General features: G+C 37.8%; 1 protein-coding gene across 10 annotated transcripts in view; it reads right to left on the bottom strand.

Moving 5' to 3' along the window:
- The window catches only part of MCF2L (MCF.2 cell line derived transforming sequence like), a 161,789-nt gene that overhangs the window by 24,283 nt on the left and 120,544 nt on the right, over nucleotides 1-16,962 (bottom strand). For 9 of the 10 annotated variants that reach the window (XM_051772806.1, XM_051772807.1, XM_051772808.1 and 6 more), the window contains 7 exons: nucleotides 14,418-14,508; nucleotides 5,626-5,745; nucleotides 4,726-4,842; nucleotides 4,067-4,216; nucleotides 3,271-3,395; nucleotides 1,431-1,545; nucleotides 346-465 (listed from right to left, as the gene is read on the bottom strand). In XM_051772806.1, coding sequence (XP_051628766.1) covers nucleotides 346-465; nucleotides 1,431-1,545; nucleotides 3,271-3,395; nucleotides 4,067-4,216; nucleotides 4,726-4,842; nucleotides 5,626-5,745; nucleotides 14,418-14,508 — 838 coding nt within the window. Of the gene's footprint in view, nucleotides 1-345; nucleotides 466-1,430; nucleotides 1,546-3,270; nucleotides 3,396-4,066; nucleotides 4,217-4,725; nucleotides 4,843-5,625; nucleotides 5,746-14,417; nucleotides 14,509-14,624; nucleotides 15,243-16,962 lie in introns of those variants that run through there. The other variant, XM_051772816.1, reaches the window with a different exon arrangement.

Here is a 16,962-nt window from a genome sequence, read left to right as displayed (position 1 = left end):
ATGAAACAAGTGGCTTTAATAGGAATCGAAGTGGCCCCTTGATCACTAAGAGCAAGACTTGGCTATGTAGACAATTTATGCAGTTCTTCAGTGAAGCAATCACACTTTGCAACTGGTTACTCTGCTCTTCATTGAGGGATGCCCTAGAATTAGTCTCAGATGTAGTCTCAGCTCTAATGGCTAAAGACATTACTCCAAATTCCTTCTGCACGTTACTTGAGACACTGATTCTGCCCTGTTGTCAGCTTAAGCTCTGCTCATAAGACATACTCAACAACCAAATACTATTCCCTTCTGCACATGCTTTGTCATAGTAGAAATTAAGGAGACTTGCAGAGTTCTTACACATGACTTTTCTTCAAAGTTGGCAAGATCTTTCAAAATATGTTCCACATGTGATCTGCTGTTTCCTACATCTGTGAAAGCAGATAGTCTCTCAGACACAATATCCAAAGCTGCTTTGACCTGAAATGAGACACAGGTATGTATGAATGAAAAGGGTTGCACCTCTCTGGAGACCCATCACTTAAATAGCTGATAGCAACTATTTGCAGTCAGGTGACTCAAATTATGCAGTTACTGGGGCACAGAGACAAATCACTTTTTTTGTCAGCCTACCTTTACCCCCAATTCTAAATGAAAACAAATACAAAGAAAAGGCATTGAAGTAATCCTGTTTCCTGGTACTGAAAAAAAATGCAGGAAAACTAATAGAACTCAGGAAACATTTATGATCTTGCTTTTACCAGATGACAATGATACAAAGCAAAAATTAATGTCCCCAGCAAAACATGAGGCAGAGGTTCCCACTCTAGCAATTGGTTGAGAGATAGACAGACACACACTTGCAACAGGGTTTCTGAGTGTTGCTCTCATGAAGACACAGTGGCTGTGCTCTGAGATCAGCTACACCAGCATAAAGGGACTGTAGATGCCATCAAGCATGCGAGTTAAACAACGTGAGATCAGAAACTGGCTGTAAAAACTGTAGTTCAGTCTCCAGCCTCCACCCAGCTTCTAACAGTGTGGTTGCAAATTCCCACCCGCAGTGTTGGAGACAGCTTTTATAAAATTTCAGCCAGAAGGTTTAGTTGAGTCTTGGTTCCACAAAAGGGCCTATTGGCAAGATGAAAGCATTGCAGCAGCATTTCATACTTCCATGGTACAGAACAGGTTTCAAAGGGGTTTTTGAACACTTATACCCTGCTGGGTGCATGGAAAAAAGACTGCAGAAGGAAAGCTGTTATGTCTCTATAGGCAAGAATTCAAAGTAGTAAAGATAGCAGTATGTCAAGTAAGGACAAGTACAAGAAAAAGGCTGGAGAAAGCTTTCAAACACACACAAGAACTGCAAAAACAACAAGAAGAAGTATTTTCTTCTGAATCATTTCTATATTATCAAATATTGACTGCCACCAAGAAGTTCTCACCTCTCTGAAATTCTGTTCAAAATTCCGAAGGCGCAGACACTGCTCAAGTTTTTGCTGATGCTTAATCCAAAACTCATCAAAGGCAGTTTCTGTTTCATGTAATTGAGCCAATAGTCTTAAAAAAAAAAAAGACAAAAATCAAAACAAAACACAAAAAAACCCCACTGTAAGAATGATGGGTAAAACCTTCAAGGGACAATGCAATCTTCCACAGTAAACAAACAGTCTCCCTAAAGCAATATTTTTCAGATCAAATAAACTGGATACAGGAAACATTTTAGTATTGCACAGAATTGTTTCCTAGAATAACAACTGATGTAAAACCGAAACTCAACACAAACATTAAGTTGTGAAAAACTTGCCCACACAAGGGCAAGTGTGATTTGAAGCACCTCAGCTCTGGCCTGGGGACAAAGGGAGTTGGGTCTAACACATAAATAAATAAGATATGCAAATGTGTGTGGGCTAGGACCCAGAGGAACCCAAGCCTTAGGCTGTAAGGAAAAATTAAAGTAAAAATTTGTACTGCTGTGACCAGCCAGCTGCCCTTACATTTCATTCCTTGAAGCAAAGCTCACAATAAACCTGAAGGCCATTGCTTCTTCTCTTCCAAGCAGAGTTACTACTTAAATATCACAGGCAAGCGTACAGCAGTACGACAATGAAAAAAGCCTTCTTCAATTATATTTCTATATACTTTTACTTTTTAACTTAACTTCTAATATTGCATTTGACAGTATGATAACCTATGGACTTTTTACAGTGAACTTTGCTGTACTTAGCCTACATCCAGGGAAGGCTACACATCAGAACTTTAATGAGCTTTTGTCTTCAGTAGCACAGAAACAAACTCTGAATTTAAAAGTTAAAACTGATTAGAAAAAAGGCAGGGACACACACAGAGTTTGTTCCAGCTTCTGTCAGATATTGTATTGAATAGGAATGTTAAGGATAAATTAGCAACCCCCGCCCCCATTGTCCTTGGATAGCTGATAGCAACAGCGACCAAAAAAACTGAATTCTGCCAAGCTTTGTGGATTGTAATGGACAGTTATTTGGAAAGAAAAGTCAGCCTGAGTGTAATAGAAACACAGAATGACAGATAAAAAAAGAATGCAGAATACTGCCTGAGGGAAATGAGCTATGCTTTCATAGCTTTCTGAAAATTTACATCTGTCCTATGGTGATATAATGTCTAAAAACCTGGCAGTAATTTAAGGTGTGTGTCGGGGGGTGTGTGACAGGCGGGAAGCAAAGGAAAACAACGTCTATTACTGACCAAAGGAAGCATATAGGAAACTGTGCATAGATTCCTCAAAGGTGGTGTACTCCCTAGTAGCCCTTTAAAGGCTACTAACAATATTGATAAATATCAGGTTTCAAGGAAAAAAAAACCCCAAACCCTCCCACTTCAAAAGGACCTGATGAAAATGGACAAATCTACTGAAAAGAATGGATATATTACTTCCATCCTCCCCTCCTGTCTTCCCTACAGCAGCAAAATTTCCTTTAGTCTCTAAACAAAGCATTGATGTTCTTTAAAATAAGGCACAGCTGTTCAACTATATAGTCCAAATATGCCAAAAGAGGAAAAATAACAGTGTTGTTTTGTTGGCACCAGAACTCCAACCCCATTTCCTTATAGCCAGGTGACCTAGTAGTGGATTACTTTGCTCAGGACAGATCTGACAAAAGATAAGTTGTTTCTGAAACATTTTATAATGTTCACATTGCAACATATGCTTATTTGCAAAGCATGCATATGGAACTAAGCAAAAGAGCTGGGGAGGGGTCAAAAAATCCCAGAAAAGCAGCATGTTCAGTATTTCACACCTCTCACCTTTCTACCGTTGTTTGATTGTCTAGCTGATCTTGATTCAGTTTGTATTCAGGATTCTCAGTAACTGGTTTTGTAATACTTCCGAGGATATCATCTCCCTGTTCTACTGCTACCCTGATGTCCTCCTACAAAACAAAACAAAACCCCCACAAGCTGTAGTTGTGCGGTGTTGTTTTTTTAAGCAGAATTCATAAGGCACCAAACTGGAAGAAGGATTTTAACAGCAATAGAGCAAACACAGTTTGATTAAAAGTAGTGTTTGACAACAGACAGTAAATGATAAATGTCAGCTTTTTCTATGGTTACCATCTTAAGATCTCAGTGTAACTGAGTTGAATTATCATAGTAGACAGCCTTCTAAGTGTCGCCTTAGGCTACAAATATCTAAAAAATTTTAGATGTACAGTTTTGAAACCACCAAATAGTTTTCGTTTAAGCCTATTTGAAAGAACATTTGTTCGTGCTTCAAAAGGCCATATATTTTCATGTGCATGCAAATACAATCAAATTTCCTGTTGCAAACAAAAGTACAAATTAAACACACCATACTTACAAAGAAATTACTGTTTCACATACAAATCATTATGCATTTGTACATACATAAACTTAGCCTCAAGAAATGTCATTTTTGAATGCAAAAAGGATTTTTAACATCAAATCAAGTAAGTTCAACAAGATTTCAGTGGTTGACATTGTTACTTTCTATTAACATGTCCCATATTTTCTATTTATGTTGCTAGCTATAACTTAAAACACAGTTTAACTATAAGACAGCATCTTTACAAAAATTACATACCTTCATTTTGTCCTTTTTTTCTGTGTGTGTTGCAAGAAGGGAGCTGGTGGATTGCACATCATTTGGTAGTTCTGTTTCAGCCAGCTCAGTCCCAAAGGACTGAAGAATCTGAGCTGTTTGCTTAACCTTTTGGGCGAAACCTTCTATAGCCTTTTGGAATAAAAAGCATTAAAGATATTTTGAGCTCATCACACACATATGCACAAACAAACACATACACACAAAATATAACTCTCAAAACAAACCCAAACAGATGAAAACAGAAGACTGAAAAATGGTCAAAGTATAATTTTGCAAGCAACAGATACCGTCACCATTAATTCCTTAATTGTATGTTTTTCTTAGGCTTGTAACAGGTGTATCTTCTTCATATTTTTATAATCTGGAGTTATTTGACAACTTGAGCTTTTTCCTTCTTGTAGCAAAACCAATAAGCCTCAACACAATAATACACTGTAGTTCCTTTGCTCCAAGTGTTCAGAAAACCACTCCCAAGTTATTACTCATATTATTTCTCTAAGATGACTAAGTACCATTGGGAACATCTTCTCACTCTGAGCAAGTCAACTTGCATCACTTGGAATCTGTTTTATAAATGACAGGGTATAAAACAGAAGGGTTCATTAAACTGAAAGGTTAAAACAAAACCTAAGACTTACAGTGCGACGGGACAGCCATCTGTTATGGCAGTAATCCAGGGTGCCACCAAGATCTTCTGTTAATTGTGTCTTATCAATGTAACCCTGCAGTTCTGATACTGAGCCCAGCATTATGATCTGCAGAAGGAGAGAAAAAAGTGAACGTGATCAGTGGTGACAAGTCCCTTGTTAAGGATTCTAAGCCCCATCCTTCAGCCACTGAATACAGAAGTAAGTGATGGAATTATTTCCTTTGGGTATAGAAAAACAAACTTAACAGTTGTTTCAGTTGAAGTTGATGTAAATGTAAGTAACTGAATAGAAACATGAGCACCATGTATACTAGAAAAAAGGCTTATGGTTTGTACAACATAAATTACACTGCCAGGTTTTTTTAATCTTGATAAACCATACTTGGCTATTTTCTAAGTGCAACATTCATTTCTTCCTAATTTTTCTTTGTTATCCTGGGTCTCCGTGAGAGAACAATAGTGTCTACATGGATTTGTCATGTAAGGACTGATTCCCCACACTAAGTGAAAGACAGAGGAAAGACTATCTTTCAGCCTTGAAATTTACATCTGATAAGCATATAACTTTTGTATAGTTTCAAAGTTTATTTTAAAATATAAATGCTGTAGTTTTGCAAACAAAAGTACAATCAGTGGGTTTACTGGCAATAAAACAACAAGCATCCATTGTATGTTTGCTCAAATGACAGAAACCATAGCATTTGTCCATGGGAAATGCATCTGCCTCAAAATTCACATATTCTTTCAAGAGTAAACCATCATGAATTAGCTAAAATTGCTAGAACTGCCTTTAAACGAGACTTTTTGGTGGGTATTTTTGGTCCTTACGGGCTACATTAAGTACTTTTACAGATTCCTGGTAGTAAAGGGAAAACACAGGATTACTTACAGGTACTTTCATTTTAAACTCATCTTTGCCGAATTTGAAAGCAATATCCGAGAGAGCTCGATGAAAAAATCCTGTTGGGCGCAGAACAAGGACCAGTTGCAGGTTTCCTGGGAAAGAAGCCTGCAAAGTAAGTTTAGTCTGTTATTTTCTGTGTCTTAGCTCCAGAAAATATTTTTGAGCAAGGAGAAGCCCCTGATAAACCACGAACCAACTGTATCAAAGGCCTCTCATAATGGGGTGACCAATCATATAGTTACATGACTAGTACAAAGAGCTTCATTCAAAAGACATTTACTTGTCTTTGGGAACAGGGACCTATTCTCTAGGAATCAATTTTTTTTCAGGGCTGGCTTGTACTGCTCTTCAGCTAAGATCACAACCTACCCAAGGAGGCTAATGAAACGAACAGCAGTGGTTTAGTATTTTTTTAACAGCAGTACTTTCATGGGTACTTTATCTTCTCTTTAATAGAAGGTGCCAAGAGAAACCTCCGTTATTGTTTGAACACCTAACAACATATTTCTAATTTGTGCATATGCTACCTTGCCAGTTGCCTACACAACTTATTGCCACAGAGAGTGAATTTCTCAGGCAGTAGCTTAGAAGTAAGCTTTAATTTTGCAGACAAAAATAAAAATCAAGCATGACAGCTGTGTTTTTTTCATCATCTTCCCACTAGTAGTCAGATGGATCTTCCCCAGTTCTACAAGTGATAGAAGGAAAACACAGGAGAAGCAAAAAAATAGCATTAATTTACTAAAAATCAACCTCTGCTATGGCAGAGGCGTGCATATTTGGCGTTGAGCCATTCTTGAAAACATGCAAGTGTTCTCCTCTATTCAGTATTTCTACTGTAGGGAGGCACTGAGACTTACTAAAGAAATTATCATTATAATGATTATGTATGCAATTTTCTTCATTATACTGTTAGAAATTATTTCACATTTCTAGCAAACTGAGTCACTGAAGGAAAAATTAAAAAAATAAAAAAGCCAACAAAAAAGCCCCACTGACTGAAGGAGCTGTTATGCTATGCTGTTTCCATGCCTAGTGGAACTGTTAGTATCTGGAAGGTTGATGAGTGGCTTAAAACTAATTTTGAAATTTCCAAGGGTTCCAGGTACTTATCATTGCAAATGATAAACTTTTAAAGGGAAAAGTAGTTCAAAACTTTTCTGGAAAATTTCACAGATTCATTGTGGTTCCCCAGATATTCAGTATAAAACAAAGGTTTCAATTTGATTAGGTAACCTTAAAGGCTTGAGCTTCTCAATCTGACTCCATTTCAGTGAAGTCCAAATTTTCTAGAAAGCATAGTGGCTCACTCCCAAAGAAGTCTGAGGGCTGAGAACAGAATCCAGGTAATTCTGAGTGCCCTCAGTAGCTCCTCATGCTTGAACTGTAAAGTTCATTTAAAAAGTACCCTGTTCACAAAAACTAGTTACTAACTAGTGAAATTAGTAGGCTAACTAACCCACAGTTGTCAGAAGAAAAACTTTTTATAGAAAACTACTCACTGTATTCAGAAGAAAAAGAAAAGATGATCCTTTTTTACCATTTTTTCTGAATTATCACACAAGGGACAACTACAAATTTATTTAAGAAAATTATTTCACTCATACTAAGAGATATTACAAGAACAGCAAAAAGATTTTTTAATTAAATTTCCTCAGTAATCTTTTTAGAATGATAGATGTATAGTTTATTTATTTCACATACTTGACAGACATGTTAATTTATTTTGGGCCTGTAACAGCAGCGTTTGGAGTCTGAGCGAGCTGTTACTTTTCACCTCTAACTTCCAAAATGTAAAGTTTATTCAATGGCAATGCCAAAATCTCAGAAGAAAAAGCTCCAATAAGTAATATCTTTTAGATAACACATTTTGAAAAAAAATAAGGTGCTGTCTTGTGAGATATCCACCCCACCACATGACTTCCTGACATACTGTCTATGGCAGCAAATATTTGCAACCCCTTTAGTGTCACCCAGAGTGCTGGGAAATGCCCAGCCTGCTAGCCTCAAGTTGGGAAGATACATTAGAAACACATAACAGCACAAAATTATGAAACAAAAAGACTCCAAGCAGGAAAAGGAAATTTAAGGTACACGTATGAGTAATAAATTTCTTCATTCTAATTTTAAATTCTCACTTTTACACATTGTGACTGTAGCCCAGATTTTTACTTGAGAATTTCAGAGGAAATATGCTGAATGGGACCTGGGGCTGCTGGTGGACAACAAGCTGAGCAGGAGTCAGCAGTGTGCCACTGTGGCAGACACGGCAAATCGGATCGCAGGCTGCATCCGCAGGGCTGTGACCGCCAGAGACAGAGACGTGATCGTCGCACTCTACTCAGCACTTGTCCAGCCACACCTGGAGTGTCCAGTTGTGGTACCCACAATTCAAGACAGACTGGAGAGAGTCCAAAGGAGAACTGTGAAGGTGATCCAAGGGCTGGAGAATCTGCCCAGTGAAGAAAGGCTGAAGGAATCAGGACTCTTCCCCCTGGAGATGAGTCAGGGGGCACCTCATTGCAGTATTGCAGCTGCTACTTAAAGGGTAGCTACAAAGAGGACAGAAGCTCCCTCTTCACCAGAAGCCATGTGGAAAGGACAAGAGCCAATGGATACAAGTTGTACTGGGAAAGGCTTCATCTCCATATAAGAAATACATACTCTTTTTTACAGTGAAAACAATCATTCACTGGAACAAACTCCCCAGGGATGTGGTAGAATCCCTATAATTGGAGGTTTTCAAGATGCAACTGCACAGGGTTGCAACTAGATAATCTCACCAAGGCTCCCTTTCCCCATGAAAAGTTGGGCCACATGGTTTTTCAAGGTCCCTCCCAACCCAAGCTGTTATTCTGTGATTCTACAATATATAGGCTATTACTGAAGCAAACAGTAGTACCCAAAAGCAATGTAATGGTAATTTTTTCTGAACTTTGTATTAGTTCTTATGAAATAGAGTTTGATTGCATGACAAAGAAAACAGAGAATACATATTACAGTTATTGTCCATCTCTGTGTGTCTACCCAAAATGATGATGTTGAAGTCAATAGTCTTGTATCACTTGAATTCCCATTCGAGGTTTGTCAAAATTTCTCCCTCTCTCTGAAGAAGCTCAAATTCTAGATTACTCTAACTTTGTCTACAATAGTGTCTTGTCTTCACTAGTCTGTCTCCTATTTAGTTTGGTTTGGTTTTTCTTCCTTCAAAAAACCCTCAGGTCTTAGAAAATTATACCTCCTCTGCTTTTTGTTGCTAGGAGTCAAATCTGCAAATTGATCTTTGTGAAACAAACAAAAAAAAGGGAGGATTACTACAGCAAATGATGTTGGACCTGTGCCAACAGCATTTGCAGTTTATCAAAGGTTCACAGAATCACAGAATATGCTGAGTTGTAAGGGACCCACAAGGATCATCAAGTCCAACTCTTAGGCCTGCACAGGACCATCCCCAGGAGTCACACTATGTGCCTGAGAGCATACAAACACTTCTTGAACTCTGTCAGGCTTGGTGCTGTGACCAATTCCCTGGGGAGTCTGTTCCAGTGCCCAACCACCCTCTAGGTGTATCTGCACTGTCCAAATAGTGCTATTTTTACTAACACTTTTTTTTTTTTTCTAAAGCCCTGGTGACTTGAAGAGACAATACTATGATGTAAGAGATACTCCTTAAAAGCCTGTGAACTTCATTGACCAGTCGATGTCACCCTGAACACGAGAACAAAACAAAACAAAAAAACTGCTGTTCTAGTCCAGCAGCATATTTGTTTGAAGTCATTGTATGCTAAGCAGGCAGAGCAAACAATGACTCCTCAATAATGCTGTGCCAAATGTTAAGCACCAAAAACTGGTCGTGTATGTTTAGTAGTGCCATCAAATAAAGTGTCTTCAAGGACTGTTTCACTGAGGTCAATGAACTTCACTGTGACTTAAAGAAAGGCTTGTGTGCTTGAAAACTGGTTGGTTTTTTTTTTTTCCCTCAAAGTGTCTTTCTTTACTAGATTAACATCTACAGCTTCTTTGGGCAACCTGTTCCAATAGCACTAATATCACAGTAAAGAATGTCTTCCTAACTTGTAACTTAAGTCTCTACTCATTCAGTTTAAAACCTCTCCCTCTTGTTCTATCACTATCTTCCTGTGTAAAAAATTACTCCCCCTCTTTTTCATAAGTACCTCCTTTAAGTACCAAAAGGCTGCAATGAGGTCTTCCCGGAGCCTTCTCTTCTGCAGCTTGAACAACCCCATTTCTCTCAGCCTGTTCTAATACAAGAGGTGCTCCAGACCTCTGATCATTTTCGTGGCCTCCTCTGGACCACAAGGTAGTTGCATATAATCCTAACTATCACATTTCTTCACAGAATATTAATGACAGAGGCTGTTTGTACCACCACCCGTACTGACCCTGAAGTTAACCCAATTTTCAGAAATATCAGAACCATGTGAGCCACTAAAGAGCTAATGCTTGCCTCAGTGTTAGCAGTTCTGTCTCGAAATAGTTGGAACAACACTAATTTTCATTTTATGACCAGCTTCAATATACCCACATTACAAAACTCTGTGATGGTGTTTTTCCTTCTGCACTCACTAGCATGCCATAAGCCACAGCGCACTTCTTTCCAAAACACTTTTGTATATAAAGGAGCTAATAAATACTCTTTATTCCTGGCTAGAATGAAGTCTCTTACACAGACTTCTTGTCAGGAAAGAACCTTGAATTAAATCAACTCATAAAAGCAGCAGTTTGAAATCTAGTTTTAAAAGCACTGAACTGTTTTGCATTAGATCCGTGTTTAAAGCTTGTGACGTTATGATGCTGTTTTCAGAGCTTAAGTGACTCACTTCTCTCTTTTTATATATTAGGAAAACAATGTAACAAAAAGGAAAAATGGTTGACTATACCAGGATAACTGCAAAAGTACCTGCACCTGTAATAGGCTCAAAACATCCAAAGAAGTAAGACGAAACCATACTAATCTCAAGATAAATTTTTCATTTATCATTTAGTGGACTCATTCATAACAATAGCCACAAAATTAATACAAATACTGTTCTAGCTTCATCACACTGCCAAGTTCTTGTTTTGAATCCAAGCAAAATGAGAAACATGACCAGAGGCTGAAGGAAGTTTCCTACCTTGGATGTCAAACCAATGATAAGACTCCAGACGGCCCAAAAATGGGACTGCCTCACTCCTGCAAAGTTTAGGTTGGTATTACAAAAATCACAGAATCCATTAGGTTGGAAAAGACCTCCAAGATCAAGTCCAACCTAAACACTCTAGTCTCTCCATTGGCTTTTGGTCTCTTCCTACCAGCTATAGTCTTGGCCCATCTTCAAAGCAACTGTTGGGCTAAGCCTCTGTTACAGTGATTGCATTTTGATTCACAAACAGCTGAGAAAAGCAGTGCTCTGGACAATGCAGTCCAAAACAGAAGTTACGAAATCTGCATGCAATGCATCCTTAGTTAAAGGTGGCAAATCACAAAGCAAAGTTCTTCTTCAGGAGGTTGGACAAAACCCATCTCTTGACACATTTAGAAATGGCTGCAAAGTTTTGTAACTGGATCAAAATTCCTCACTACCACCCAAGTGACCTCCATACCAGCTGCTTCCTTAAGAGCAGTTGCTCAGATGTATGTTATTCCTTAAGCATCAAGTTTAAGGAAGTTTATTTTCTCTGGACTTCAATATGAGGCTGATGGATGGCTATGGTAAAACTTTTAATGATGTTGAGTGCAGTTTTTTGTTTGCCTAAAAGTATGAGTTCACACTTCAACCCTTCCCTCAGAATAGAGGAAGACAAGAGACAGGACAAGAGACAATGTAAGGATTAGGTTTCATTTTTTTAAGAAAATACACTGGAACTATGAAGAAAGCAGTGTGAAACCCTAGAACACAATGACTAGTACAGAGCCTTGCTCCTACAACTGCAGATTGAATAAATAATATCAGGACTTCACGTGAAACAACATGAAACTTGGTTTTTGGAATCTCTACCAGAACTCCACCTCTCAGCCTGACCACCCTAGTAGGCCAGATTCTTCCTAGGCTAATAAGCTCACTTTATTTAAATCAAGGGGAAAATAAAAAAAAAAAATGTTGCTTGCAGTGTCTCTTAAGTCACAGAGTTTGCAGTCTTGCACTGGTTATGGACAACCTCCTGGGCCACCTACCCATTGCAACTTCATCAAGTAGAGTATATCAGAAGCAAAGCCTCCATGCTGGGCATGTTCTTGCCACAATCTCTGTCACATCCCAGGAAAAGAGGGGCCATCTTTCAGCCCAGTGCCTCTGGCTGTGCTTTCAGTCCCACTGTGTATGTGCTTGAGCAGCAGTCATCCTGGGCAAGTAGTGCAGTCACTGACCTTCCACTATGTCTGCAAAAATAGGTTTACCTCAGCTTCACAGTCTTGACTACAGCAACCTTTAAGTATCTTGATGAAATACAGATTCAGTTCATCACTGCTCAGTGCTTACAAATGTACTTCCTACAGCTGTCAGAGTACTACTGAGTGGCAGATGCTCCATCCACAGCACTCTATGCTGGCATTTCTGATTTGACAAATCAAGAGGGTCAACTCCCTTGGGATGATAAGAGAAAAATCAGGAAAGATGGCAGAAAGGACACTGTAGAAACTACAACAAATAACACAACAGCCAAAACTCTTTTCTCAAATAACATGAGACATTTATCCTAACACACAACAATAAGCTTTAGCAATCAAAAAAAAAAAAAAAAAAAAAAGGCACTTTTTACAAGAGCAGGGAGGGATAGAACAAGGGGGAATGGCTTCAAACTGAAAGGAGGTAGGTTTAGATTGGATATTAGGGGGAAAAAAATATTTTTCCATCAATAGGACCTCATGACTTTGGCACAAAATACATGTCTTGTATATTTGGCTGTGTTTGTTTTTTTTTTAAGGAACACACAGCTAAAATGTATTAAATTTCATTTATTGCAAATCCTATAGTAAAGAAATGATGGACAAAAACAATTTTCACTATATCTTCTTTTGAAATAGGAAGATAAAATTTTACAGTGTTCAGGGTTGATGTGACTATTGCTGAAGCGCAACAGGAGGACTGCTGCATACACCAATGGATGCAATTCAAAGCCAACACTGTTGCTGTTCAAAAAGAGAAGTAAATATAAAAAAATATCATGCCTCTAAGAGACTAGACTTCAGCTAGGAAGCATGATTTCTCTTTTAAATAAACCTCACAGAAGAATGAGGAAAGATTAAAAAAGCAAAATACTTCATCATCAACAGTACCGAAACCTGCAGTGTTCCCTGCACTTAACACCCTTCTCTGGGAAAATCCCTTAGGAACCAACACTGTCACGACAATGACATATCCCTTATAACAGGGAATAGTTACTCAGGTTCTGCAAATAGTGCTTCTAAGCAAAATAACACACACTGGAGAAATGTCTTCATAAATGTTGTCATTACGGCCATATGCAATGTGTCTGTAGTTCTCCTTGACCCTTACAACCCCAATTATGCAAATAAAAAGACCATCATCTGTGCAATGCTTATCTGCCCTTGAAGAGGAACTACAGCACTGAATTTTAAAAGAGATTCAAAACCTCCTGAGATATAGTCCTTTTTCTTTAATCATCTCAAATTATGCTGCTCTCAGTTTTCACTACTGGAATCTACTCATTGCTGCATCTCAAAATTTCAATATGACCTGCAAAAGCAAATTTTGCTAATACTTAATGTATTTGCAATATTGTAACATTCCTAACATACTTATTGTGTAAAAATTTGTACATTTGATATAATTTGTGTATTATGATATAATATTTGGGGATATTATATCATTATTTAGTAATTCACAATATGTCATATAGTAGGAGTAATATAGTACCTTTAAAGAAATAGCTTTAAACTTATAATACAGAAAAAAGTTCTTTGGCCATAATGAGGCTACACAAACACTTACTGTTTTGATTTGACTTTTATCTTACAGAGCCAACATTTTTCAGCAATTAAATATTAAAGAAAAGATGCTTACAGTTCTGTTTTTCAGCCTTTACCGGAAAGATTACTGACACAATTCAAGCAAGAAAAAAAAAACAAACCAGTCAACCAAACAAATAAAAACTAAAAAAGTAAACCAAAAGTAGGATAAGCACATGATAAACATGAATCTGTCCTTTCCTAGTTCTGTTAAAAACAAAAAGCCTCTAATAAGCTTATTTTTCAGATTTTTAAAGCACTGATTAAAAGGGAGACTGCAAGTTAACAGCATGTGCTGTTGATTGATCATAGAGGGCACATGAGATTTTTGTGCTTACAATTAACCCTTGTTTTAAACCAAATATTACAAGATCGGTTTTTACATATGAATTCCTTTCACAAGTGGTAAATTTAACCAGGACCCTCACCCTCATCTCTTCCTAAAAGGGAAGCTCACTTGAATAGTGAGAAGTGGACCCAAAGCTCTGTGGGACAGATGGGATGTCCATGCAAATATTAGTTCCCATCTGGGAGAGCTGCACACTGCACACATTCAAACGCATACACACACACGCTCTCCAAGTGCATACTTGGGAAGATGTACTGACTTGCAGAGTGCATTAAAAGCACATTATAGATGCATGATGCTCGGTCCATTCAGCCAGGATACAAAAGAATAACTGGTTATTTTTTGTATCATTTATTAGCTGACATTTTGTTGAATAAAAAAAAATACTTGCTGGTTTTCCACTTGTAAGAGGAAGGTTCAACACAGAAAAATCTTTCTAAGGAGTTAAACAGTACTCACGGCTATCCGCAGTATGGAAGCTTTCACAGAGGTCCATTTGTCCTGTCTGCGATCTATGACAAGAATAAATCCAATTCCAGCATCTCGTAAACTAAGTTTGAAGGAAGAAAGGAGAAAAAGGGAAAGTTTAGTTGAAAATACAAATGTAACTCCCGGTGCTCTCACTCAGAAAAGCAGTTAAAACATTGCTTTAAAAAAAAGCTTGACCTTTTTGTGCAGAATCTTCATTAAATAAAGATATGCTATACACCATTGCAAAGATGCTGCAGTTCCATATGTGCTTCACAGAGTTTCAAAATGTATTCAAATAATGAATTCTTTCTCATGAAAGATAGTTTTTACATTTCTTGTACAGGGATTATTTCAGAGGAAAATAAACCCTTTCGATTCTCCACTGTTTTGGTGCTGATATAATCCCTTCTTCATGGTGTTTTCAGTATAATTTCAGGATCAAAATAAAGTTGTTTTTCTTTCGCATCTGCTTTTAACCTTCTGTTGGAATTGTCTTCCTCCTCACTGATATTTAAAATTCCTTATAAACACAGATCCTTCTATCATTCCATGATATTGCTCCATGCATCTGAAATTCTCATATGCTTCCAGGTTGCAAACTTCTTCCTAGGTACGTTTTTACATTCACTGAAACAAGAAAACCTTACGGCATTTAAAAACCCCAAGTCACAGATGAGAACAGTGAGATCAGATGCACTTCTCTGGAATGGAAACATCTGTGGGAGAGATTCTGCTCAAATCCTTGTGTACGGGTGACCTTTCTTTTTTGCCTGTGCTCAGCTGCATGTGCTACCGAGTCCTGATCAAGGGATATGCTCCTGTTTTGTAATTCCCCATCTAAGCCAATTGTGCAATGCCAGCAGCAGCCCTTGCCAGCCAATCGCAATCAAAATGGAAACAGCAGGCAAATACAAGGCAGACAGGTTCAGATTTATTATTTTCTCATGTATTTGGTAATTTTTTAATGTATGTGCTATATTTTTAGTCCTGATAATAATTTATTACAAGGCCTGCTGTCTGCACGGAGTGACTTTTAGAAACACTGTGCATCTATTTGTTATGGTAATATGTTAAAAGGCAATATAAAAATCAGCACAACAGAATGTCAGGATTCCTTATTCAAGATTGCTGAATCATGGAAACACCAGCTTTGCTTTATAAGATTATGTCAGGAGCATAATGATAAGAGGATGTTTAAGAGGATGAAGAACACGGGTACCCAGATGTGTCATCCTAAGCTATTCCTCAAAATGACAAATTTAAACATGACTCACAGTCTATTTCCTCTCTTTTACAAAATGCAGTATCTCTCGAATTTACAAACAAAATATTTAGGGGAAACATGAATAGTCATTAAAAATACACAGGAAGAAGCTAAGCAGTCCTTTAAACATTGCAGAATATTAGAAACAACCCTCACTGCCCACATTCAGCAAATGTTACTTAACTCTTGCCTCTGGGTTAGGACAACACTGATAAACAACATCTGAGCACTTGTCTTTTAAGCCTGAACAACCCTTGCAGACAAACAGGGCTTTAGATTAGCAATATGCTTCCCACTACAGTAAATTTCCATGATTTACTAAACCTTTCCCTCTTATTTATCTTCATTTAAAGAGTGAAAGGAGGAGAGAGATCCAGATTGATTTTAGCATCTTCCTGTTCCCATTTAAAGTTCCCACCATTTTAACCTTTAGTGACTGAGCAAAATAAAATTAAAATAGCAATCGTTTTCCACAATAATCATGTAGCAAAACAAACTCCCTGGGTACATAGCCTTAATGGGGATGAATGGAGTTAAAAAGTTGCTACAGTTGTTCCCATAGGAGTTCATGTGTATTTTGGAGTGTATTAAGACTCTTAAAGAGTTATTTTCTCTGCTAAATAGAAGTTCTCAGGAGCCCTGAAATTTCTTCATACATAATCTCAGAGTACCAAAATGCAACATCTGTATCATATTTTAAGAAACTACTGACATTTCTGTGAAACATGAATAAAATTAAAGCCTCTGACAGAGCATCAATCAGATTTCTGTTCAGGAGCACAGGATCAACTCAGCTGGGATCCCAGGGACAATCAAATGGCAGTTCTACACAGTTAATCACCTGCCTCAACATCTGGCAATAAGCAGAACTTAATATCATTATCCTAGAAAAATAAAAAGACAAGGCTTACTTAAGTGGAAGAATTGACAAAGGAAAGTGCATCTCTAAGATAGCCCAAAAGATGTCTTTAGCCAACCTTCTTTTTCCACTGGATCAAATATGTTGTGTGGTTGCATGAATCAGTATGGGACTCCTTTCCAGGCTCAAACATAAAAGACAGGATTCCCCACTGCTGCCTAGACGAGACCCAGTGGCAAAGTCTTGAGCACCTGACTTCAAACCGTTAACACTCCGTTAATATAGACCGCTAAAAACAATTTACATGCTCTGTTCCAAACAGATCAAGGTGGGAAAAATATTTGTCATCTTGACAACAGTGTCTTGTTGCAAAGGCCTGGCTATGGAAACAGGGATCCAGTTCCAGCAAG

This window comes from Manacus candei, unplaced genomic scaffold (assembly GCF_025592945.1).
Source record: "Manacus candei isolate 608988 ecotype Guabito, Panama unplaced genomic scaffold, ASM2559294v1 h1tg000159l, whole genome shotgun sequence".
Taxonomy (NCBI): Eukaryota; Metazoa; Chordata; class Aves; order Passeriformes; family Pipridae; genus Manacus; species Manacus candei.
This window is presented reverse-complemented; position numbering and strand designations above follow the sequence as displayed.